Raw genomic sequence first — 25,573 nt, 5'->3', positions numbered from 1 at the left:
TCAGTTTGTGATGGTTAAACCTAGCCAGATCATCATTGAAGCTATTTAAAAATCAACATGAAGAATGTCAGGGTTTAAGGGCCAGTAAGGTCACATCGAAAGAAGTCTTAAGTTTAACTCTAACTGTTAGAGACTTAATGAAATGGGCAGTTTAGTTTCACAGCTCATAAAAACCTGTGAACTGCCTGGAATGTCTACACCTGCAGAATATCCACATGAGTACCTGGAACATGACCTGAGGGGAAAACACTAAAAGTAGCAAGACGAAGATTGACACAGTCAGGTGCGTGGGCCCCTCACATATACTGCAGGACTGCCCTCCAGAAACACAGCTTCTTGTTGTCCATTACAGCTGCCATTTTTTGGGTTATGCTTTAATATTTTATGAGGAGTCAGGAGGGGTGATGTGTCAAGTTAGCAAAAGAGAGGAGAGAAAACTAAGTATGTGAAAATTCCTAAATATTTATACTGTACACTGATGGTCCTCCCCAAGGCACAATTTTAGGGTCAGTTATACCATAGCCACAAAAAAAGGGAAAAATTATTTTTGTGTTAAATGAAATATGAATCACATATGAGAACACCTGAAACATAGTAACAGTGAACAGTTCCACCACTGCTCTATATCAGAGTACAATTACGTTAAAGTCTTGGCAACCATAGCAACAATATCTATGCTTATTAGTTAAACTAACAGCAACACCAAGATAAAGGGCTGATAGTATGTCATTTTGTTCTTGTGGCATACCGTTTGTAGATTCTGAGAGGTAACTAGGTCAGTTTTTGCTATGCAGCTCCCTTTCTGTTGGCTGATGGCTCATGTTCCGCTGTCATATATCCCTTTTCACCGACTTATACAGATTTTTACTGACATATGCCACTGCTAATTATGACAGGATGATGTGCGTGACTTAAACAACCGCCGGTGGTGTGCTACTCTAGTGTGAACCACCACTGCTGTGATTGTGGGCTGTTGTGTGATGATGTGGAATGAGAAGGCACTTTCACCTTTCACTGGGTCTGGTCCAGACATGTGAACTTTTAAACTAAAAGCCTCCACAATACTTATGTTAATGCGGCAGCATCTTAAAGGTCCAGTGTGTAACGTGGAGGCTCTATTGGCAGAAATGGAATATAATATTCATAAATCATACGTTTTCTTAGTGTTTAATCACCTGAATATAGAAATTGTTTTGTTTTTGTTACCTTTGAATTAGCTATTTCTATCTACAGAGGGAGTGGGTCCTCTTCCATGTAGTCCCCTACCATGTTTCTACAGTAGCTCAGGACAGACAAACCAAACACTGCCTCTAGATAGGACATTTCGAGTTTTTCGTGGGCTATGCTGTTACTGTAGTTTCTCCTACACACTTAGATAGGCGAGTGGTATTCAGCTGGTTGCAATCTTAAACTAAATCCTACACACTGGTCCTTTAATTATGTTTCATTAGTGAAAGGAAAACGTATCTCATTGTGTTGTATCTAGGTTGTAACTCTAATGAACATGATGTCTTCAGGCAATTGACAGCTTTTTTTAACCCAGAGGTTATTTTGCAATAACAGAAAGAGACTTGAATCATTGAGCAAGGAACAGGAACAACAGTGGAGTTGCAATCACTGAAACACACTTCTTGCTTGTTTCTGTTCCAAAGCAGAAACTGACAAAGAGCAAAAAAGCAACCAAAGGTAAAAGGTCAACTCTAGATGAAGGGTAGGTGGAGAGAAGAGGAGAAGAAGGAACACGCAGAGAGAGCTGCAACTTCAGGTGAGCTCTGCACTGAAACCTGGATTGTAAAACTATTTTCACTCAAGGAATTTTGCTGTTTTGCTCTGCATTTTGCACACTATAACCGTCCAAACAATTACAATCTACCAACAATCTAGCTCCTTAAATCACTAGTGATCACAGTCTCTAAGTTGCTACAACAGCAATCCTAAACAACAGCATTTTGTTTTGAAGTATCCTAAAGTGGTTTCAGTGGAATACTACCTAATTATGATTCTTAAGACATTACAGTGTCATTAGTCAACAGGGTGCTGCTATAGCAACACGGTCAACACTGTTAAAGTAAAGCCTCTCACTTTTCCTTCTCTGCTGTTGTTTGTCTCTTCCATTTCAATTTAAACAGCATCAAATATTAAGTAATTAATTAATTTCAACAAGAGTAGCAATTCGTTGTACCTCCAATTGGATTTTGTTGTCATTCTGTGATATTCAAGACAGTCTGTACAAAGAGAACCCTACTCTCTGTTGCTGATAGAACGGGGCTAAGATTGAAAAGGAGAGGGGCGGACCCTGTTGTGAAGGCGATGCGACACTGCTCAGCCGTGGCGATAAGAGACATTAGGTGCACAATAAGCAGTGAGATATAGATCATGTGCATGTGTGTTAGACAGAGTGACAATGAGTGTGAAAATGATGAAGAGCGAGAGCCCCAAAAGAGAAACGGAAAAAAAAACACTATGAGAGAATGTAAGAGAAGAGAAACACTTACGCTAGCAGGAGTCTAACAAGAAAACAAGGTCAGAAACAACATTTTAAAAAGCAGAGCCCCTGAGAGGTGACACTGGACTGAAGCGAACAGGTACAAACCTCTTGGGGAAGGTGAACTTGATTGCGTTTTGGATGAAGCCGTAGCAACAAGGACTGATGACAAAGGCGGCTCCTGCCTGGATGCAGTGCTCCATCACCATGTCTGTTGCAACGCCACATGCATGGAGGGCAACCTGAAATGACACAGAAAAATACAAGACTTGTTTCTTTCACCAATAAAATCCAAGCTTTCTTGAAAACCTTCTTTGTCAAACAGCAAGACCAAAACTGAGAGCACTTGAAAACATGCACTCAATTCCATTGATTACTTCATAATGGCTGCTGCTATTAAATACATCTATGCTCTCAAAGGTGCAGACTTGGGGAGTTAGAGCAAACAAAATGTATTTGTGCTTTAGGAGCCAGGGCACGAATTCATCAGGATTCCCATTGAGTGGATAAATTGTGTGTGGTGATGAACACCTAGCTATGCATTAGTAATGGTGTGGTTATATATTGAATCACGGAAAGGGACTAAAGGACCCGATATGATAGCCTGTCTTGTATTCCAGCCGGCTCTTTCACCAAGTCCATCTGCAAAAATACATTATGACTACTAAAAAGCAATGAGTTTAATATCCAAAAATACAGTAGTAAAATAGATGATTTCCTCTCAAGCGTACATTAGCTAAATAGATTCTCTGTTAATGGTCCAAAAAAAAGGCATTATCAACCGTCTGATGTAACAATAGCTACTCGGTCACACTGAAATGAACCCCTTCCAACTCATGGAGCCACGGAGAGGTTGTCACATGGCGTCTGTGAGTCTGAGTCTAGTGCATGTTGCCTTGACAGCAGTGCCACAGAGCAGAAGTTCAAAGCAGCGGTCAGGACAGGGTTATGCCCAGATTGGCTGCAGCTCCAAAGATGAGGGAAGATACAGGCACTCTAAACATGGTCAAACACACTCGTAAAGTCACTCAAATGTCTGGGTGGGGGGCATTTCTCAGAGATGCATCAGCTCTCCCTGGAAGTTGCATGGCTGCAGCAATCCTTTGGCTCAAACTACACAAGAAACCAAAAGGTGCGAACCTTTCTATGTGTAACTCAAATGCTCGGAAATGTTTTTTCTCAACTACAAGAAGAGCTCAACATGGAACTGTGACGTGTTTGTTCATCAGCAAAGAATCATTTATTCCACTCTTGAAAGATGTGAATGGATTTAAACATGAAGTTATACAAGGAGACTCTGCACATGAAAGAATAACCAGAAAGTGAAAATTGGGGAATTAACATCAATTACCTGCACGGCCTTGCATCTATTTGACACCCCGGATTTTCTATCCTGCATTTATTCATGGCATCAGGGAAAAACCTAGCTTATATTCTTTTAACAGCATGTCTCAGACTGCTGATTAGGAGGAGGAGTGCCTATCAAAGATTGCATGATGTTACATCCCCCACATCTAAAGCAAAAATAATTAACAAAGTAACACCATCGCTCTTACCCAGCTACTTAATGTTGTACATTAGTCATGCTGTGGTAAATCCTAATTACATTTTATAACCTTTAGCCTTGATTTAACACAAACACAAAGCCACCAACCAAAAGAAATGCACACAACTAAAATAAAACACATTCTAATGTTTTGATAACTAATTATCTCAAATTCTTGAATTAGAAAGCACTCTTGTTTGATCAATGCCAGGATTTTTTTTTGTCTTTGCCTGTTTAAACAATATTGATAAAGCTATGTCCCAGCCTGACATATTATTTAAGATACTAATTACAAATGGATAAGGGAATGTCAAAATATATGCAAGGCTGTTTTAAAACCCATCTCATGGACATACAGTATTTCATACATGCCCTGCTAAGCACACCTCTGCACAAACATTTCACTTGAAGAAGAAATCATAAATCAATACGCAACAACCAAAGGACCAAGAGCCATTTATTAAGCTGTTTGCGGTATTAATCTGTCTTTTGGGGAGAGGAAAAGCTGTTTCTTTCTGTATCTTTCTCTCAATAATCACATCAGAGAAATAATGAGGTTTCATTATTCACCCTTATTCAAGTAATTACATCCCTCTCCTATCCTATCTGGGCCTGAGTCAGAACAAGTTCCTGCAATACAGCTAACTAATACCCTACTTAATCAACATCACACCCTCCATAACTTTGCAGAAGGGTGTAAATAATGGAACAGTTTAAAATGTTCAGTTTTGCTGCAGATATTATGATATCACACTTAATATTACCTAGCAATTCAAGCAAAACTGTAAGACAAAAAAAATCAGGACCATCGTCATTTAGAATCTTACACCAATCAGCCATAACATTATGACCACTGACAGGTGAAGTGAATAAAACTGATTATCTCTCATGGCTCCTGTCAGTGGGCGGGATATATTAGGCAGCAACATTTTGTCCTCAAAGTTGATGTGTTAGAAGCAGGAAAAATGGGCAGCGTGAGGATCTGAGAGACTTTGACAAGGGCCAAATTGTGATGGCTAGACGACTGGGTCAGAGCATCCTCAAAACTGCAGCTCTTGTGGGGTGTTCGTGGTCTGCAGTGGTCAGTACCTATCAAAAGTGGCCCAAGGAAGGAAAAGCAATGAACCGGAGACAGGGTCATGGCTAGCTGATGCACGTGCAGAGCGAAGGCTGGCCTGTGTGGTTCGATCCAACAGACGAGCTACTGAAGCTCAAATTACTGAAAAAGTTAATGCTGGTTCTGATAGAAAGTTGTCAGAACACAGAGTGTATCACAGTTTGTTGCGTATGTGGTAGAATAACATTATGACCACCTGGACACCTTGGTTATGGCTGATCGGTGTATATCATTCTGTAAGTCTACGGTATGTGTGCCTTATTTTATTCTTTGTGTGTTCCAGACTAGAATAAGTGTGATTACACAGAATCGGTTTTCCTCTCAAAAAGGTGGATGTGATGTTCAACTTGTTTAACTGGAGATAAACAAACTTAAAGACTTAAAACACAAAAATCTGGAATCCTTAAAAGACATCATTGGAATTAGAGCAGATAAAACCTTATTGGAATGGATCAATACCCATTTTTACATAAAGCTTAAAGCAACAACAGCAAGTACATTTTCTCTTCACACAAACGTAGAGAAGTCAACTGGAAGAATCAATTGCAAACAATCCGACCCTTAAGCAAAACCAATAGAGGACCTGGGTCCAATAAAATCCAAATCAACTTCAAGCTCCATAACTTTTCCTGCCTTCGAGGTCTGTTGGCTCAATGTTATCTGACAGGAGAGAGAATAAAACTAAATTCACTGTATGTAGAGGCTTGATCTGATACCAGTCTAACACCTTGGACACGCGACTGCAGACAGGAAGACTAAGACTAAGAATAGGGACACCTCAACTTAATTAGGCTGATTAAATGAATGTGACTAAAAATGGGACCCTCTATTATACATAACCGGATTAAAATCCGGTGTGACCGGTGACTTCTTCAGGTAGAAATATCTGTCAAGCAGGAAGAATCTAAGCCAAAGCAACAGCTGAGGCTGCGTAAGTGCTGAAATATGAATCTGAAGCAGTGCAGAAAAGGGACAAACTCAAAGCACCTGTTTTATACACAAATCTTAACAATCATGTATCATGTGAAAAAAATCCATATGTGCACACATGAACTTTCTGACTAGGCTAGAAAGAAAAAAAAAAAAACACCCACGTATTGTAGAGAAGAGTAATCTGTGCTGTGTGCTTCTTGCCAAGTAGAACGGGTCTCAGTGGAGTGACGATGCTGGAACAATAGCTAAGGCTAATTACAGGACGTACATATATATTCTTATTTGTCCCAGGGAGAGTTAAAGTGAGGCTACTAGAACAGCTGTTTTTCCTGAAACTGGGCTATGACACAGGGCAGGAAGATGGATCTCCCCAACATGTTTGGGGGAAGACACTAACCTGAGACACATAAATAACGACAACAATCAAGAGTGATGAAGATAAAGATCGTATGGGAGAGCGAAATGTTGCTCGTGTAAAAACAGGAATTCAGAGACTCTACATTAACATAGGAAATATTTTTAACTCCCAAAGACCCGTTTTTGTGTGACACCAGCCAGATTCAAACAACCTATAATTAAGCACACTTAAAGGCCCTATTTGCTCTAAATTGATATAATTATCAGGTTGAGAAGGCAAGACATGAAGGTGTGTGTTTTAAATAGGAATCGGGCAAGACTCGAGGGTTCCGACTTACAGCAAGTGAGTGCTATGCAATGCTGAATTTTAGTTTGTTTCAGGCCCATTAAGCATAGAGGTTGAAAGCTAGTAAAATATTTATTCTGTTGTCACAGGTAGCTTAACAGAATTAAACACATTTACTAAGCAGGACATTTAAGCTTAACAACACAAACAGGCAGAACTGCAGTCTTGGCAGAGATGTTCGTGTTGTGTGATGAATTAAGAGGTAAAAGCTATAGCAGCAAACTTGAAATGGCTGGCAACCATTTTTACTTTTTTTTTTTTTTTTTTATCACAAACACTTTCCTGTCCACATATGACTCATAGACCTTCAATAAGAGCATAACTCTTAATATCTTGGTAACGTGTTTTTGAAAGCAAACCAAAAGCATCTTTGGATAGCAGATTTTTAAAGTAAACAAGAACAAACACACGAGTGAGCCAATAATTTACCTAATTGAAGAGATCTTTTAACCTCCTGTCCTTCATTTTCAGGGTAAAACTACCTTTTGGCTTTTCAGTAATCAGAGAGGGGACAGTGACATACACTGCTTGACTGAAGTAGAGAGCACTAAAAGGGTTCTGATTAAAAGCTCCACTTCAGGAAATGAAAAGCCATCTTAGCTGCACTGACAAAAATAATTGCACGTTGGCATTTTCAGTTTCTGGAAAAAGATGAGGGAATGACATGTCTCTATGTGATGTGTGGCTGAGCTCCGAAATATATAAATATTTTAAGACTAAAAATACAATGTTCAGACACCTTGCAGTAAAGTTGTGATTGTGGCAAAGTAGGAAGACACACATTGTTTATGCAGTGTTAATCAAAGGTGTTTACTTCTCTGTTTTAATGCATCATCAGAAACAAGAACTACTCAAGTACTTTTGACTCAGTTATTATCACTATATAATTATACAATTATACCTTTTTAGTTAGAAACAGAAAAGGTGGCACTCAATGTAAAAAAATATTTTACTATATATACACTTTAGAGTTACAACAACTGTCAAATGATGGCAACTGTTCAAACAGCAATGCTTTCAAACATCATACTAACTTTTCAGATTATAACAATATGAAACTTAAGTAGCCTTGCTACAGCATTTTAATGCAGTAAAAGAAAAATCAATGTCATGGAATTGCCACATTTTCTTTACAATGGCTTCGAATTCAATGAGATGATCATTATGACCCTGGGAGTACATCAGTTTTATTCTCTACATTTTCATGGACAAAATGTTTTCCTCTGAAGCTTTTACACACAAAGTTTTTTTGCCAACTACATTTCCATGCAGCAAGACAATCTTTGCATTTGTCTGTTATAAGGCCATTGTGTAAGTTGGAAAAGCTTTTTGACTGGCTTAAAAAAAAATGTGATAGCTATGGTTTAACGGGTATTTTGTACTATCACAAACGAGTTTTACATTGCATTTGATTGCAATACTTTTTGTTGTACCAAAAATAAAAAAATCTTAAATATTTATCACCTGAAAAAGGTTACTATGTTGTCAACAGAATCTATGAATCATCAAATTAATTGAAACAAAGCTGGTGCAAAGACACATGTTTTTGTATTGTGTTACTTGCTATGCTCACCCCAATGTGAAAGGGTCCGGTGAAGTAGTCCAAATTGGCTTGAATGAAGCCGATGTTTTTCAGACCGAGCTCAGCGCCACGACTCTGGGCCCTGACCAAGGACTCCTCTTTGTTCTCTATGAGGATGATCTTGAATAAAAACAGAAATAACCCACACAGCCGCATGTGATTGATAGTTTTTCAAATGACCTGGAATGAGCAATAATACATTTAAATGCTTGGCAACATTAAGAAATGTTCAAAACACTGAGATCTACACATGAAAAAAAAATTAATGAAAGCTCTCAAAATGAATAATATGATAATACATAATACATAAGATTACAGGGAGCCTATTGTCAGATTTCTAAAAAGTGATAATAATAATAATTGAAAAAGCCAATATATGATCATTAAATTACATACCTTCTTTTTTTATATATATATTGAAGGGATTCATCTAATGACCTTATCATAATCAATTAAGCTATTGGTTCTTATATTACCAGACACACACACATACACACACACACGTTACCTGGCAATCTGGCAGTGTGTGAGCCAAAGCAATCCCTACATGGCCCTGAGAGCATAAAGAAAGAAAAAAAAGGTACAAACGGAAAATAGCACACATGAGAGGCATCAACAGAGTTATGATTATTGCTGCCCTCTCCCACCAAGTATTGACCTTTCAGCCGTGCAGCAGTACAGCTCTGAGCAAGCATTTTCATCAGTATAATTACATTAACAGTCTGGTCTGGTACACTGGCAAACAACAAAAGGCATTTTAAAAAGGTAAGAAAAACACGGCAGAGAACTGGTTTCCTTTCAGCTGGCTGCTAATGGAGCGGCAGTCTGATGCAGTCGTGGTCAGGTGCAGTGATAAATATACATGCATAGCCGGACTGATGGATGAACTTCAAGTACCGTTCCACTGCAGAAATCCACAATGGTGTATCCTGGCCTGGCTAGCTCCGTAACCATGGCAACCAAGTTATTCAGCTGTTGTCTCTTCCTGACTGCACGGATATTTGACATTTTCCCTGCGAAAGAGCAAGAGAAGAGAAGTTCTCATTGGATCGGAGCATGAAGTGGAAAGCAACAGGTTTTCACAGGCAATTAATCGGAAAAAAAACTCAATTAGAAAAAAGAGGAACACAAAACTCTGCCAGAGAAGAAAGCCATCAAACATAAATGGACTTTTGATATTATTTTAAAAACCTATTTTATAGCTTGGTCGGTTCAATATTAACTCATTAAAATAAAGTAAACTTAAACAACAAAAACACATCAGAACAGTTCTGTAATCACACAACACATTTCTCAATACTCTAATGTCTTGCTTTCCTTTGCTGTCAGCGAGCAAACAGCTCCCCCCCCCCCACCCCCCTGAACTGCTAAAATTTTGATTTACAACCAGCCATTTCAGGTAATGGTTATAGCACACAGATGAAAAGGCCTCCACTCTCTCATCAGCGTGTTTCTAGCCAATTGCCAACTAGGGAGTGCAAACAATCTTTCAACATCATCAAAAGCAAGCCTCCGAGCCAAAATCAAGTGTCCTCCTTGTTTGTGGCAGAACTTTCTGCTGCTGGGCGCGCAGTACGTACCCCATTAACTCAAAGCACATTTCAGTCTGCTGCATCTTCCTCTCCCATCTTCTAGAACGCCACATCGGCAGTGAGCCGTTGACACACTGTGCCGATGCCATCTCCGGTCCATAAATCTAGAGTGATGCGTGTTTCATTTACCCCTGAGTCACACCCCCATATCCGCACATCTAGAATATCAGAAAAAAATTAATTCCTACACTTTCCTGCTCACACTGCTTTTGTATATGACAACAGGGGAGTAGAGGTGGTGAAAGAGACTTTTTATTCCGGTGACATGAATAGGAAATTTCATGCTGGCATTATTCAGGCTCTCATACTGGCTGTTATTGAGCAGATCCCAGTTGTAGGGAGAGCACAAAAAAGAAAGTCAGGGGTGAATTTCAATACAGAGAAACAGCAGGAAGGTAATTGACAAGACTCATTTGGATGAGTATTTCAAAAACATGAGTAATATGTATCCATGGCTCTGGTGAGACTTCAGTATAGAAGCCTTTTGATGCATGTGAAAACACTTAGATTCAAATTGCATTACAGAGTGTGATAAAAGTCAGCAGGGTAGAATTATAAGGGAGGATGGGGATCTAAAATGGAATAATAATAATAATAATAATCATCCATATAGGACTCTTTTGATGTGATATAGAACATTTTAAACCTTCAATTACTTACTTTTTTGAAACCCTGGGGGCAGCAGAAACAAGCTGCAATCACAACACTGGCACATTATTATTTAATAAAGTTGAAATGACAACCTTGTTAGCAAAACCTTTATCAACATTTATCAGATATGGAGCAACAAATGTTTTCTTTTGGAGTTGTGTTTCTGGCAACCGGATTAATGCAAGTCCAATATTCACTCTACTTAAAGCTCTGTTTTGGTCTCCACCAACTCCTCAGGGACATATCTGGCTCTTTAACTGCTTAATGCTCCATCATTTGGTGCTGTGCCTGCAGTGTACAGTCAGTTTCTGGGACTTTTCAGCTAAGAAACAGCTGACTGCTAAGGCTGAAAACGATTCTTTGAGAGCAGTGAGACTGAACAAAAACAGTGAAGTTGTGGGCCTGATAATTAGGGCTGTGTATCGTTCAAATAATTTCTATAACGGTACAATACCTTGATTTTGATATCGGTTCCTAAATGATACTTTCTTCAATAGCAATTTTCTAAAATCCATTTTAACAAGAAGAAATTTACATGTCACATTATGGTACAATTTCTAAATTCAAAAGGAGGAAGCTGTTTAAAGACCTGGGAACAGCAGGAGAACATCAGTCCACAGTATTGGACTATATAAAAACATAAATAACTGTCAAAGTAACAGTATAGTAGCAATACACCATTGTAGCGCCTAATCTGCCTAATCCAAAGAAGAAGGCCTAGTGATAATCAAAATAATGAGCTGAAAGGCACTATAAAGCTTCACAAAGAGCAATTGCAAAGGCAAGTTATAATTATGAGTGACATCCTTAGATGCAGGTAGTCGTGTGATTTATTGTTAATATAAAAATATTGATTATAGCTGCGTTAAGGGCTGAAGGTTTTTCCCAAAAGTTTATTTAGAAAAAAAACTCAATTTACAGTGCTCAGGGTCAAATATCCTGATTCCACAAACTTTCACTGTTAACTTGTTAATGACCACACAAAAAGGTTTAAGGTTGCAAAAATGTTTGAGGCACATGGTCAAAGCTGTTAACATGTGCTGAGTGCAGAGAAACAAGGGGCAGAGCAAGGTCAGTTACACAAGTCATAACAAAACAAATCTGAAGTGCAAAAGGTGTATGCAATAGTCTTTGTTTAAACATCATTGATTTTAATGTGTGTGTGTGTGTGTGTGTGTGTGTGTGTGTGTGTGTGTGTGTGTGTGTGTGTGTGTGTGTTAGAGAGATTGACTTTCAGCATTCTATTCAAACAAGACTTTGTATGGTAAAAGCTCACCACACGGCTTGAGGTCAAACCCATAAGCTACACGGGACTGAGTGGGTGGCAGCAGAAGAGCAAACCACATGCCAGTCGACTTCTCCCTTTGTTTTCACTTTCATTTTTTAATGTGGTTTCAGGGAAAAGAGCAATACCTAGAGAGCTCTTAAATGTTCATGCCATTGGCTGCCATAATTGTGTCAAATTCACTCAATTTCAGATGAACATCATAAAGTATATGTCAAGGTCAAAAAGCCACAAGACGTAAAACAGAGAAAAAATAGGGTGGGAGCAAAGTGTACAGAATAGCGAACAATTCCATATAGGTTTAGTGACACAAATAACATAAAGCGTGTTTCATAATGTCTTAAAATGTTCCTGAATTGAACTATAAAGCAAAGTGGATCTTCCTGCAATATAATTCACTTTAAATTTTAAAGCAGACGCCAGAGGGAAAAGAAATTAATCAATTACATTTTTGTTTTTATGACATACTTTGGAAAAGGGGACGAAAAATCTATATCTTAATTAAAGATAGAAATGGTTATAGTTTTAACTTTTATTACAATTATTACCAAAATAACTGACAACATCAATCCCTACAGAGAATTAATCTTTCAATCCACAGCCTGATTTCAGGTTTTATGTAGTCCTTTCTTTCTGCAACACAGCTCAGAGTGTGGCTGTAAATATTTGACACTTAATCAACATGTTGATCTTCACTGGCTGTCACTTGCCACTACCTGGACAAGGTACCAGTATTTTACTGTATTACACCCTAATATAGAGACCAATTTTGAAATTAGGTAAATTATGGACTATCACATTTTTTTTCAATCAGTAAAAGATGGTTCATATGAATGATGGTCGCTGGGAACTTGCTTCACTCACCTCTCAATGTGTTCTACTGTACAAGATGTATTTAGTTCCAGATTAGATATATCCCTTGACCCTGGCCCCCTGCAGGCAGATGACCCACAGGTAATGAGCACACAAGGTAATGCTCCTACATTGCTTCTTTGCTAATAGGGTCACACAGATACGAATCGCAGGCAAGCACCTCCCCCAGGGTCTTTATGAGACCTCATCATCTGTCTTTCAGGAGAGTCTCTGCACTGAATCGCAATCAACTTGCAAGACAGAATGCTTATTTTGGAGGATTCTGTGAAACTGGATTATGTTTCTAAATGTTCAATGGCAACATTTTTCATCAGCTATTTCTACAATTTCAACACATAGCAAACACAGTATAGCATGGTTAAGGTTAGGCAACAAAAAACATTTAAGTTAAGCTTATATGGTACAAATATTGCTTACCATGTTCACCATCTTAGTTCAGCTTGCATGCTAACGTTTGCAAATTAGCAAAGTTCATATAAATAGTTTTTGAGCCTCAAAGACAATGACTACAATGACAGCATGTGAATGAACCGTAGGCAACTAAAACGCAACAGTTTTGAGATGGAAACTTCAAAAGTTTTATCCCAGCCCTTACTCACAAGACAAAAACAATCACAGACCATGTAATTCACTGAGAGCTCAGACTCAGGCTCAGCCTATCTACACGGCGATGTTTTTCCCCCAAAATTTTTTCTCATGAATCCCAACTAGATCGACTGTCTTCCAGCCACTCTATAAACAGACGCAGCAATCACAAGTATGACAGAAACTGCCTGCAACTGTCATCTAGCCAGGCACAAGTGATCTACTAGAGAGAAGACTTGTTGACAGGTGGGCATTAACTCAACTCTCCTCCTCTGTCATTACTCACATCGCGCTGTACGCACAAGACTGAGGATGAGCTCCAGTGTTTTAGCAATTAGTCAGACATCGTCTTTTTTTAGCATGAAGCCATGTAAATATAAAAATGCAAATAATGCAAAAATTATCACTGAAGGGGTGGAAATTCAGACAAGTTGGCTGTATGCCTGAGACCATGTTACAGGAAATTAAGGACAGCAAAAAGCTGGATCCAAAGACTGAAACTTGGCATCATGGAATTTAATCCTCTGTTTGTATTAGACAAACAATTACAGTGGAACACACTGGCAAAGAAAATTCAATGTTTGGCCAACCCTACTTAAATAGTAAAAACCTATTTTCTTACAAGAAGCAAAATCAATAAATCAACCAACGAGTAAAGATTCTTTTACTTCTTTCTGACACAAACTTCAATGCGAGTTTCAGCAATCTTCTACGATCGAGCGTGACTTTCTTGGTAGTAGTGCAGCTATCTGCCTGTTCATGTTTTGTTTGAAGATATTCATATCTGGACAAAATCTTGAAACAAGGCAAACTGCACTAGGAACAAGTGGGATTATCTTAACCAACTGACTGATGTGTTTCTTTTTTAAGGGTAAAAAGCCTAAAGTTAAGAACTAAAATGTTTTTGCGGTATACATGAGGAAACACGCTGTATAGTTTTTCTCTGCATATCAATTTTCATGATGCTGTTGACTTGTTCTGTTGGTTGTAATCTGACGGAGCTCAAGTGTTTTCTCCTGTTCCTTTTGTGTTTAACCTCCTTCCACAGGCTGGAAGCAGAAAAGCACTGATGTTGGTTGTGTTTATGCACAGGGGCATGGACACCATCCCACCCGGATAACTACTGGCACAAAGCCAGAGATGACAGAACCAGTAAGAGTCTCGGTATCTACAAAACCAGTTTTCTGTTTTTTCCAGCAGGTTGACTCTGACTTGACATCTCCCAATGCTCAGTGAGGAGAAAACATGCTGTGGCTGCGTCATCGGGGGAGACTGAGTAAGATCCATTAGCCCGTGCATCCTCTACTGCTTAAAAGGTGCCTACCACTGCGGCTGCTGGCAGTGAGCCTTGATCTCCTTTTTCTCCTGATGCTGCAGAACTGCCCATGGCCTTATCAACCAGGTCCATCACACAGATTAGAATGCAAACACACCACCGTGGCACAGGGGTCCTCTGTTTGGTCTCTGCAAGATCCGACAGCTAACATCTCTCAGAGGACATGGTGGTTTTAAGAGAAAACATAAGGAGGGCTGGTCTAAGATTAAAGTTTAGATATTTTTTTTAATTAATGGCTTCAGTATTTTGGACTGAATCATTCAGATTCTGTTTTTAAAAAAATCATTGCCAATGCTAGTTGTTGGCATACGGGTCAAAATATATTTTTACTATGTCTAGGAATTCCATTTTAAAGAGCAAATGGTTGAATTTGAGTTCAACTTATTATGTATTCACAACAGTAAATGATCTCTTTGAAGTACCAGCTCTTGTGTTACAGAGTGTGCATGTTATTTTAAAAGAGTGTTGGATTATATCTAGCCTTAATTAGTTAGGCTAGAAGGTTCCCATGTCTCCATCTTAAAATGTGTACACCGGATTTACTCAGCCCGCAAAAGTGTCCAGTAACCTACAACCATTATTTTTTGGCTCGTGTTACGTGCTTTGCTGTCAGGGAGGAAATAAATTCCTTACGGGGGGAAAGCGCCTCCAGGCGTGTTTACCACAGAAATGTCCCAGACAGAGTCATCTGTCAAGGACAAAGAAATATGGTGTCCCAGAATGTCATATTAGAAAATGGCGAGCCTGAAAGGAAGGTCTTAAAAACACTAATGTAGCAGAGAAACTCTTCACATGGTACTAAAACGGACTGCTTCCAAGAACGTGCGATTGTTATTTATTTTAAATGCTGATAACTCATAATTTGCTGGTTCATTTGTATTTATAAATCAGTGTATTTCCATTTTAATCTAACAATACATTCAAAATATATTAAATATGGTATGCCCATTTGCTTAATTTAGTGTTTCTCATCTCCAAGCAGTCTTTATCCAAAACAGGTGATACATCTTTCAATCATCATCTTGATTCTGAACTTAATGGAATACTACTTTACAATTTTATTTAATACAAAAAAAAGAAAAATAAATAAGACACTGGTTTATCTTTTGATGTGGTGATGTTGATGCTCTTTCAGGAGAAGACAAGTTTAATGATTTTTTTATGAGCCTATATTTTCTTTTCAAACCCTGCAGCCAATTTGCAAAAATGTTTGCAATAAATCAAGGAGACTCTTTGAAAAGGGTCACTTGTGTGAAGAAAGACATGTACTTGCATCTGAAGTAAGTAAGGTTTCTTTAAAGAGTAAACAGTTGCACTCAGTTTCATACAAGTTAGCGTATACAGTATGTCAGAGTACATGGAGTGACGCAGCATGTTCACGTGTCGGGTCGTGTACAACCAGCCGGTATCCAAGCACTCTGGATATGTTTGTTTGTATAAACACAGGGGGCACACTGTATGTGTAAGAGTTCAGTGGAGTGAAACAGGAAGGTGTGGTGGATCATTATCTTTTCTGCCTGACTTCTGCAGGTCTTCTGATCATATCATATTTGAATGCCTGGATCCCACTCAAGAAGTCATGAATGTACCAGTGTGTCAGTTCAGAAAGCATCAGGTTGACTGTTATTGTTCCTCAGAAGGACTACAGACAATGTTTTCTTGTCTTGGCAGTTGCTCAGAACAATACAGAGTGTGTCATAAAAACAAGTGCAAGGGTGGTATGGGAGCTGTTGACTGGAGGTTGAAAACTAAAGCAAACTGACTTTAAAAGTTAACCTGTTAATACCTAAACCATGCAGCAGCACAGTGTTATTTATAACTACTGAATGAAATATTGAATTCACACATTGACTAAGGCATAACCAGTTCAGGTATGCGAGTGCACCATGCACCAATCAAAGGCTGGCTAATGCAACCATGACTCTTGTCAAACTGCCTGGTGTGTAGGAGGATGCTACATTTTCTTTATGTGACTTGAAGAGTGCAGCGTGCTGTTCCTCTAAGTGCTGTGAACTGCACACTTGTGTTCTGCAGAGTAAACTGACCAACCAAAATAAAGAGTGCTTCTTACTGCCTAATAAACTAACTGCCTGGAGCTCAGTAACAACAGAAAAATGGATTACCAAGATTATGACAAATGCATACACACTACACAAGGAGACTTAACAACATGGCACATATTATAGCACTGGCTTAGAAGGAGGGGAAAACCCTCATCTTTTTAAATCCTGACAATAACTTTACTTTTTTTCATAAATTTCCTTAAATTTAAACCTAAAATGATAAATCCTGTATCTACTTCACTGAAGCTTTATGATGGTTATAATCAGTGAACTCTTTAAACCCAATGGGGTCACGGTTAATATGACTGCACCATTACTACAAATTGAAATATTAAAGATGTTTAGTGCATTTAAAAAAAATTGCCAATTAAAACTCCAATTACACACAGCTAATTACACGTCCTGCCACAGTCAGTACACGCAAGACTGAAGGTTTATGTCGAACATATTTGAAACCCATTCTTTGAATATCTATAACACAGAATGGGCCAATGAGACTGCATCACAAAACAAACTAAATGTTTAAGGTTGTTCATTATCTTAGCTTGTTGGTGTGTGCAATCTGAATCTAAGTCAACAAATGAAAATCAAATGAGGTTCTCTCTTCAGTGCTGGATTTGCTTTGGATATTAATATCTTCAGATGGACCCAAAATGATTCATCACAGTTCTATAGAGTTAAAGGCACCTTCAATATATTTTTTTTTATGTGACAATATTCTGGCAGTAACCTGTTTTTTCGTGAATAGTCACAATATTTAGCTGGCAGGGCTTTAGTTTTACCTTGGCACAGACTACTGCAGGGAAATTGCAATCTTTTTTTCCTAATTTGAAATTTCAAATGGCTTGTTGGCACTTAAAAGTGTGTAAACTGGGGCAGATAACCTTGTATTTGACCATATGTTCTTTATTATGGAAATCTATAGACCAAAGCATGAGGAAATGAACTTTGGCACATCTTTCTGAGTGTTGACAGAAATTACTAACAGGAGAGATATATACATTTGCAGTCCTTTTCTGGTAGTGGAAATATTCTAGGGAACAATCCTGAAAGCTACAACACCACACTATAGAACTGCAATTGTGCTGTGAGGTATTAGAAAGGTCTGAGGCTGCACAGCCAAACACTGAGCGGTAACTAAATATAATCTTGTTGAGTTGGCTTCAAGCAGTAAAAAAACATTCACAATACTGAAAGCTCCAATTGTTGACAAGTTGTCAGAAAAGAAAAAAAGAGACTTCTTTCACAGCAGAAGTCACTGAAATGTTTCAATGTGTTTCAGTAAGACTGTGATGACAAGAAAAACTAAAGGTAATGAAGACAAACACAAGGAAAAAATGTCTCACTGTGTGTCCGTCAACAGCTTTGGTATGTCTGTCAAAACATGACCAGACAAAGCTGAAGGCAAGAGGTTGGTGTAATTATGGAACTCCACTGGTCCTACTTACAGGTCACAGCACATACCTCATTTGTCTGCACTGTTTTTTTTGTTTTTTTTTCAAAATGGGGAAACCAACTGAAACATCAATTTAGCGCTTCCAAATACATCCACTTACTGACTTTACAGTTAAACTTTACAGTTAGGCAATGTCAACACATGCTTAACACTTTTAAATAAGCTATTAAGACGGTTTGTCATTGAAATTAATTAAAGAAAAATCACCAATGATGATTTATATGATAATATGAGATATATATATAAAAATCAATTAATAATTGCATAGCTTCTTAAATTCAAAGATTTGCTTGCTTTCTAAATTTTACCAGCATTTGATCCGATTTTATTTGGAAAAAGCTGTTTGAAAGAATCACTTTCCACTTTCCACTCAAATTGATAAATTAAAATTATTTGTAGCCATAACTACTAGCAAACCTAAGCTGGAAAAACTTCATTTTCCGGGTCCCATAATTTCTTTCTGATGTTGCAGGATGACAACCGCTCCAGCCAACTAAATCTTTGCTCGAAGTGTCAATGCTTCCAAAAGATTTCCGCATGCTTAGACTCATGCAATATATCACTTTATTTAACACGCTTTCAATTTCTGACCTTCATCAGAGCATACAAAATACAACAATGGACAGGCAGGAAGGAGGAACAAAGGAACCAACATTAACATTCATTAGATTCCTGGAATGACCAATGTAATTTGGTTCTGAGTAGAGGAGATAGTGTTCAGTTAGTACACGTATTTATATCATTCCAATTAGTTGCTAATGTGCTGTTCTTTCAAGGAAACTGAGAAAGACTTAGAACTGCTTATAAACTCAAGACCACAACATCAACGTCTATTTTCCTCATAATTAGTGTGAAATGATGTAGTTCTTTCCAGGAAAAAAAAAATGAAAAAAAAAAACATCATGCAAATCAAATCCAGTTCCTATGAACCTTATTTCATAAGAAAATGAAGTGTTACCCTTAAGCCAATATGTTATGTGTTGCAACACATAATCATGGCAACAGCACTTTTTTCCTCATTAAGGAGTATTTGTTATGAACAATGTTGATATTTCAGGACTGTAAATGCTTTCTTTTGAAAAATATCAGTCTCACTATATCCAAGATAATCACACTATGAAATTTTCATATTGCCACATGCCTAGTAGACAGAGCAATTTCCTTTTGGCTACCATTCACTGTGTAGGCTAAATGCTGACTTGCAGTCTGTTTCCTGTGTGCTGTTCACTCCACTGTTTGTAGTGGCAAAACAAAATCTACACTCCTCTGCTTTTAAACTTAGGCAGTTTGGAATCAATCCGTCCTGTCAATGAAGACAGTTTTGTTCGCCATGGGCAGAGAAAAAAAAATGTTGTGGTTGTTCAGAGAGGATTTCAAATGGCTGGATTGCACTGATCCCGACCAACACATTCCCAGCTCAGCTCAAGTAAGGAATGAATGACCTGAGGCTACCCACAAGCTGACACATCGGTAAACCGTGTCCACAAGGAAAACATACGATTTTGGTTCTGTTTGTGGACTTGAGATGGATGTTACACTTTAGTATATCAAGTTATGCTATAACAAAGGTAGAATTGTTCGATAAACAACAAAACAAGATTGCCTGCAAAAGTATTTCTATTTGACCTAAACACACACGGTACTTCCCTCACTGTGCCCTGTCCTAGAATCAAAGTATAATTTGGGCTTTAGAGAGAAAATGAAAAATGAGACAGCACATTTTGGAGGTGAGACACAACACACTAATATCATTATCTGAGAGTGATATTCTATTTATCCATCAACAACAGCATACATGTGACAGAGTTAACCGTCTCCAGATGGTACAGAACGCTGCTGCCTCTCTACATTGGCTCCCTGTCAAATTTCAAATTGATTTGAACATTTTATTACTAACTTTTAAAGCTTTAAATGGACTTGCTCCCACATACATCTCTGATTTATTATCATTGTATGTGCCCCCACGACCCTTGAGACCCACGGTTGTAGCCCTGCTGGTTATTCCCAGATCACGCTGTGTGACAAAAGGTGATTGGGCTTTTGCCATTAGAGCTCCAACACTTGGGAACTCACTGCCTAGTGAACTAAGACACGCTACATATTTTGGATGTTTTAAATCTCTTCTTAAAACCATTCTTTTCGTGCAGCATCTGTAGTTAAAAACGATTAATTCTAAGATTAAAGCAGTTCCTATATTGAGATGATTATACAATTGTAAAAACATTCTGACCAATATTATATTCCATTTCTGCCAGTAGATCCTGTTACACACTGGACCTTTAAAAATACATTACTTTAACATGAAGGACCAAAATGTTGATTAACTTATGGTTTACCCTTTTGCCTCAGCACTACGGTTAGTTTCATCCATAAACCTTTTACTTACTTTTGAAAATATTTTTCTGAAAATAAAGTCTACAAAATGTTTAAATCCAGCTATTATTCCTATTCCTGTCCCCTAAAAAACCTTCCCCCACAATTCTCTTTTAAACTAAACAGTTTGTTTTTATTCTGTACACTCTTTCCCTTCATCCCTTGTTCTCTGTACTCTGCCGGAGCTGTCAGAGTCAGGGAGTAAGTGGCACAACGCTGGCATCTGTGGAGGGCCGTGTCAATGTCTTTTGGCCTGCCATCTTTGTAAAATCTTCCAGCCAGTATGGTTTTCAGTCCTAGCCTTGCAGTGTTAACTCAAGGGTAAATAAAGGCTGGCTGGATTCCAGCCGGCTGGTGTCCCTGCTCCTCCTGGTTAACTTATGGAAATATTGGGTTGCCAAAGCCAAGGACCCTCTATTGAGAGAAATAAAGGGCTTCTCCCTTCAACTCTGTGCATTAAGCTTATATTGTCACTGCAGGAGACTGGTTTTGAAAGGAAAGTCTGAACAATACTTCTTCTTGACAGATTTGAACTCATTATCCCTTTAGTGTTATCTACAATACACATTTGATTTTGGTCATAGAAAGTATACACTTCCCCTCAATGTGTATTTCCATATTATATCTGCAAATGTCTTGGCACTGCACAGATTGTCTTATTTAGGAAAGTGGGACACGAATCAAGGGAATGCAGATCGGCCACAAACACTACATGTGCCCTTTGGATAATTAGAGCAGGATTTAGATGAATCATTATTCTGTCTCACTGAGCCATGTGCATACAAAAAAACTAAACTGTTCATACTAGCTATTGTTACTGTCCAATTCTTTCAGGCCCCAAAATCTTGGCCATCTCTCTCGGTTACCACTTACACACAATATGAACTGAAATAACTCCATTAATATGCTATGAAACTTCAACAAAAGGATGTGTTTGTGCCAGTAACAACAGGGATATGAGTAACTGTTCACACTTGTACAACTTGATATCTAAAATCCATTAAAGTTACCAGGATGTGAAAAGGTAGAGGTATGGAGGCCCCTGAAACTAAGGGGATTTATGTTTATTGTGAAATGCTCTGCAGATACAGAAACACACACAAACATACAAGCTCACCCCTATAGTACTGTACGTGAACGCCATGCAGGTGCAAAAAATATGGGGTGAAACTCCTTTAACAACATGACAACTGAGACATACATGCCAAAATCCATACAGGACCTTCTTTTGAGCCAAATTAGATGTGGGCACTGGGGGAGGTCCCTTCCACAATAGGAGCACATATCACAGTACACACTGAAACCAAATATGACACATCATCTATTACAGTGTTCACCAGATACAGAATATAATAATAGGCTTTGAGCCTTTATTTGAGCCAATGCTCAACAGAACAGCAGAATTCCAGAAAGATCACTTTGTTAAGGGATGGGAAGAAAAAATACAAAAGTAATAGGAATGGCAAAATGCCTTAATTCTGTAGTTTTCTGTTGAAGTTTGTGAATAAACAAAAAAAAATGCCTTTCATGTCAAAGCAACGCTTATGGCCTGAGGTTGGTCAGAAACTGAAAAAAGTTAAGAGGTAAAAAATGTATTGAGAAGGCAAGCAACAATGGAGGGTAGAAAGAAACGAGTGACATAAAGAGACAAAAAAAATAGAGATATACACTAATAATAAAAACAGATAAAAGACAGAGGAAGAAAACCAGACACAAGGAGACATAAAAGGAAGAACAACAAACAGAATGGGAAAAAATGAAAGAACAAACATAAAAAACACACAAGTGTGTTTCTCTTTACACAGACCTGTTCTGTGAAGCGTATCCAGTAATTAAGAACAGTCTGTGTGAACATGTATTACATAACATGCCAAGCCACAAATTGTGCAAATGAAAGTGACAGATGCACTGAGTATCTTTCCAAATGAAGTATCACATTACTGTTGAAACTTTGAGTTGCTAATATGGAAAACTAAACTAAAGTAAACTAAACAAGACTGCGGTGGAACATATTATTCATCAAATTGGGATGTAGCTTTAAGTTATTTTCCACTGTACTTTCTGCTTTACACGTGTAACTCAGGATAAGAACAAGTGTAGATCTGCATCTGTTCACCTCCATTGGCATCTTTCTGTTGACTTTCTTTGTGTTAAATATCACTTCACACTTTGTCAAGCGACCAAGGCAGCCTTTACTACATTTCTGGAGTAAAAATGAGCAAATTTGTAGTTTGATCAAATTGGATTTTATTTTTAAATTTAGCTTTGTGTATAAGGGTCTAGCAGTAAAACAAGGTGATTTATTTTTTTCACCTACCATAAAAGATTGTATGTGTTGCACAGAAGTCTATGAGCAACTATATTTTTTGTTACAAAATGTGTTTTTATTTGCACACAAAGAAGGAACAGTCAGTTTGTTTTCAGTCCTACCTTGTAAAAAAACCATTCCTCCTGTGCTTAATGTGTCATTACACCAAGACAGAGCATGAAAATGTATTTAAAAAGAACCACGTGAGGGTGGGCTAAAACCATGGCAACAGGACCTTATTACATCATCTCTTGTTCTCGTTCGCCTAAAAAAGCAAATAGTGAAATAATTATAAAGTAGTTAAATGCTAATCAGATACAAAATACAATATGCAACTTGGTAAGAAATGGAAAATCTGTGACTGTTTTGTGACATCTGAGAACAACTTTTAGTGACATGATAATAAAGTCTGAAATGTTCTTCAGCAATATGTTACAGATCAATTAATCTTGAAAATGTAATCAAATAATTTACTTTACTTTACTTATCTTTAATGAGTGATGCTATGCATTTCCTTAAAGAACAGAAAACTCAACTGAAACATTTTCTTAGGCAAAAGTGTCAACTACAGGATAACAGAAACATTATTACATTCCATCTGTCGTAGTCTTCGAATGTCATTTCTACATTGCAAACATACAAGATTTTAATAGACAAAGCTTGTTAAACTGTGCTCCAAAGGAAAGGCCTGCGGAAAAAAAGATTTTACATTCTGCTCAGGGCTGAAAACACTAATCAGTAATTAATTATGAGTCTAGTGAAACGGCGTAAGAAACACTATGTAATCCAAAACCCACTGAAAGCTGGTTGAGGGCTAGGCAAACTGTCTCCCTGCTCCATACCCGCACTGCAATGCCTCACCAGAGATTATTGAACAAAACAAAACTAAGGAGACAAATGAATATTCATGATGTGACATTTGCGACGAGCTCATCATGGAGGCAGCCAGTGGCTCTGCATTTAAATGGGCACAACTCAAACATCACTGCAAATAGTGAAACTCTGTGGTACCCCTCCAGGGAGTCTCGATGTGTTTGAACTTGAATTGTAGAAATAAAGTGCCAATTATCCCTCTAATTGGGAGTAACAAAGCTGGGTGCCTGTTGTGCTTGCTCCCATGTTTACTGCGTATCTTTAAATCACCAATTTAAGAGCTCTAATGAGTTCAATTAATTGAGAATGAGAGAAGTGCTTTGGGAGTCACAACCTGCTGTTTGGAGCTGTAATCCCAAGGGAATGAGGTGTGTTAACCAAATGCCAGCTCATGGTTCACGCAGATATCCCCGCTAATGTTCAATAATATTTTTAAATCACATCTATGCATTTGTACTAACATATGCTCTCCAAAAAACTCTCTGATCTCTAGTTTTAATAACAGGCAATTTACCTTTAATTACACATCCACTGACAGCTCTGCGTGCAAAACTCATAAACACACAATTCTCCTGGAAGGCAAATGGAAAATCTGAGCACACTAAGCTACTTAGCTCACGGTGTGGCTGTATGGATGGCAATTTTGGTCTATCGGTTGGTCAGCCAGGCCATCCACTTTGCAGTAATTGTCATCAACTTTTTTAAAATATTCACTGTCCCCAAGAGATGAAGCCTACTAATCTAGACATTCCCTTGACATTTAATCTAGCCCCAGCAGGTCAAAGCCTTTACTTATCCACTGAAATATATACCATCAGAACAATCATGGCTCCCAGTAGGGGTGGGTAAAAATATCGATTCATCAATGCATTGCAATATATTTTTTCCCAATTCAATATCGATTCATTAAATCCTCTGAATCGATTCAAGCCCCTGGCCAGTGGGGGCGCGGTGAGCAACACCTTTGTGTGATTTGCGCTGTACGGATGGAGGCCGCACTCGACCACACACAACAACATGGCAACCAAAGCAGGTAGCAGCAGTGTTAAACCAGAGCCTTCAACTTTAAAAGCAGACGTTTGGATTTTTGGATTCCAGTGTAAACCCGGAACACAGGAAATAGACAAAAGTAAGGTAGTGTGTAAGCTGTGCCAGGCAGTACTAAAATACTGCAAAAACACAACAAATTTGCGCAACCACTAAAGCCGACACCATGCAGATACTCTGCAGCAACCAGCGGCTAAACATTGGGATTCAAAAACAGACACAACTCGACAGATCCTTCCTTTGCAAACTGCTGCCAAACTCTGCCCACGCACACAAGATAACGGAGTCTGTGGCCGTCTTCATATGTAAGGACCTACGACTGTACAGTGTCTTGGAAAACGGGGGTTTTAAGAAGAGGGTATACACACTGGAACCACGATACACCATACCAACACGCAAACACATGGTGGAAGTCGCCGTCCCGAAGCTGTACACAGGTAAAGACAGCTTGATCCCTTGATTTTCCTCTAGCACCACCATGAGGTTGACATTTGTGGTTCTAAGAGAACTATCTTGACAACTATGGGATAGATTGCCATGGAATTTGGTGATGACATTCATGTTCCCCTCAGGATAAATTGTAATAACCTTGGTGATCTACTGACATTTCCTATAGCGCCACCAGTTTATTAGTCCAGTACTTGGTTTATGCTCAGATACCTGCAAAACTAATGGCATTGCCATCCGCTTCATACTTTGTGTTTAGTGCATTACAATGTTCAGCATGCTCGCATTCTTTATTAAGATTGTGAATAGCATGTTAGT

The 25,573-nt window shown here is 38.4% G+C and overlaps 1 protein-coding gene across 2 annotated transcripts in view; it reads right to left on the bottom strand.

Moving 5' to 3' along the window:
• The window catches only part of gstcd (glutathione S-transferase, C-terminal domain containing), a 47,677-nt gene that overhangs the window by 7,868 nt on the left and 14,236 nt on the right, over window positions 1-25,573 (bottom strand). For both annotated transcript variants that reach the window (XM_051384178.1, XM_051384179.1), the window contains exons 6-9: window positions 9,264-9,379; window positions 8,875-8,919; window positions 8,358-8,486; window positions 2,594-2,727 (exon numbers count right to left, since the gene is read on the bottom strand). In XM_051384178.1, coding sequence (XP_051240138.1) covers window positions 2,594-2,727; window positions 8,358-8,486; window positions 8,875-8,919; window positions 9,264-9,379 — 424 coding nt within the window. The remainder of the gene's footprint in view (window positions 1-2,593; window positions 2,728-8,357; window positions 8,487-8,874; window positions 8,920-9,263; window positions 9,380-25,573) is intronic.

The sequence above is a fragment of the Dicentrarchus labrax genome, unplaced genomic scaffold, assembly GCF_905237075.1.
Source record: "Dicentrarchus labrax unplaced genomic scaffold, dlabrax2021, whole genome shotgun sequence".
NCBI classification, from domain to species: domain Eukaryota; kingdom Metazoa; phylum Chordata; class Actinopteri; family Moronidae; genus Dicentrarchus; species Dicentrarchus labrax.
Note: the sequence above shows the minus strand (reverse complement) of the source record. Positions and strands in the feature narration are given on the sequence as shown.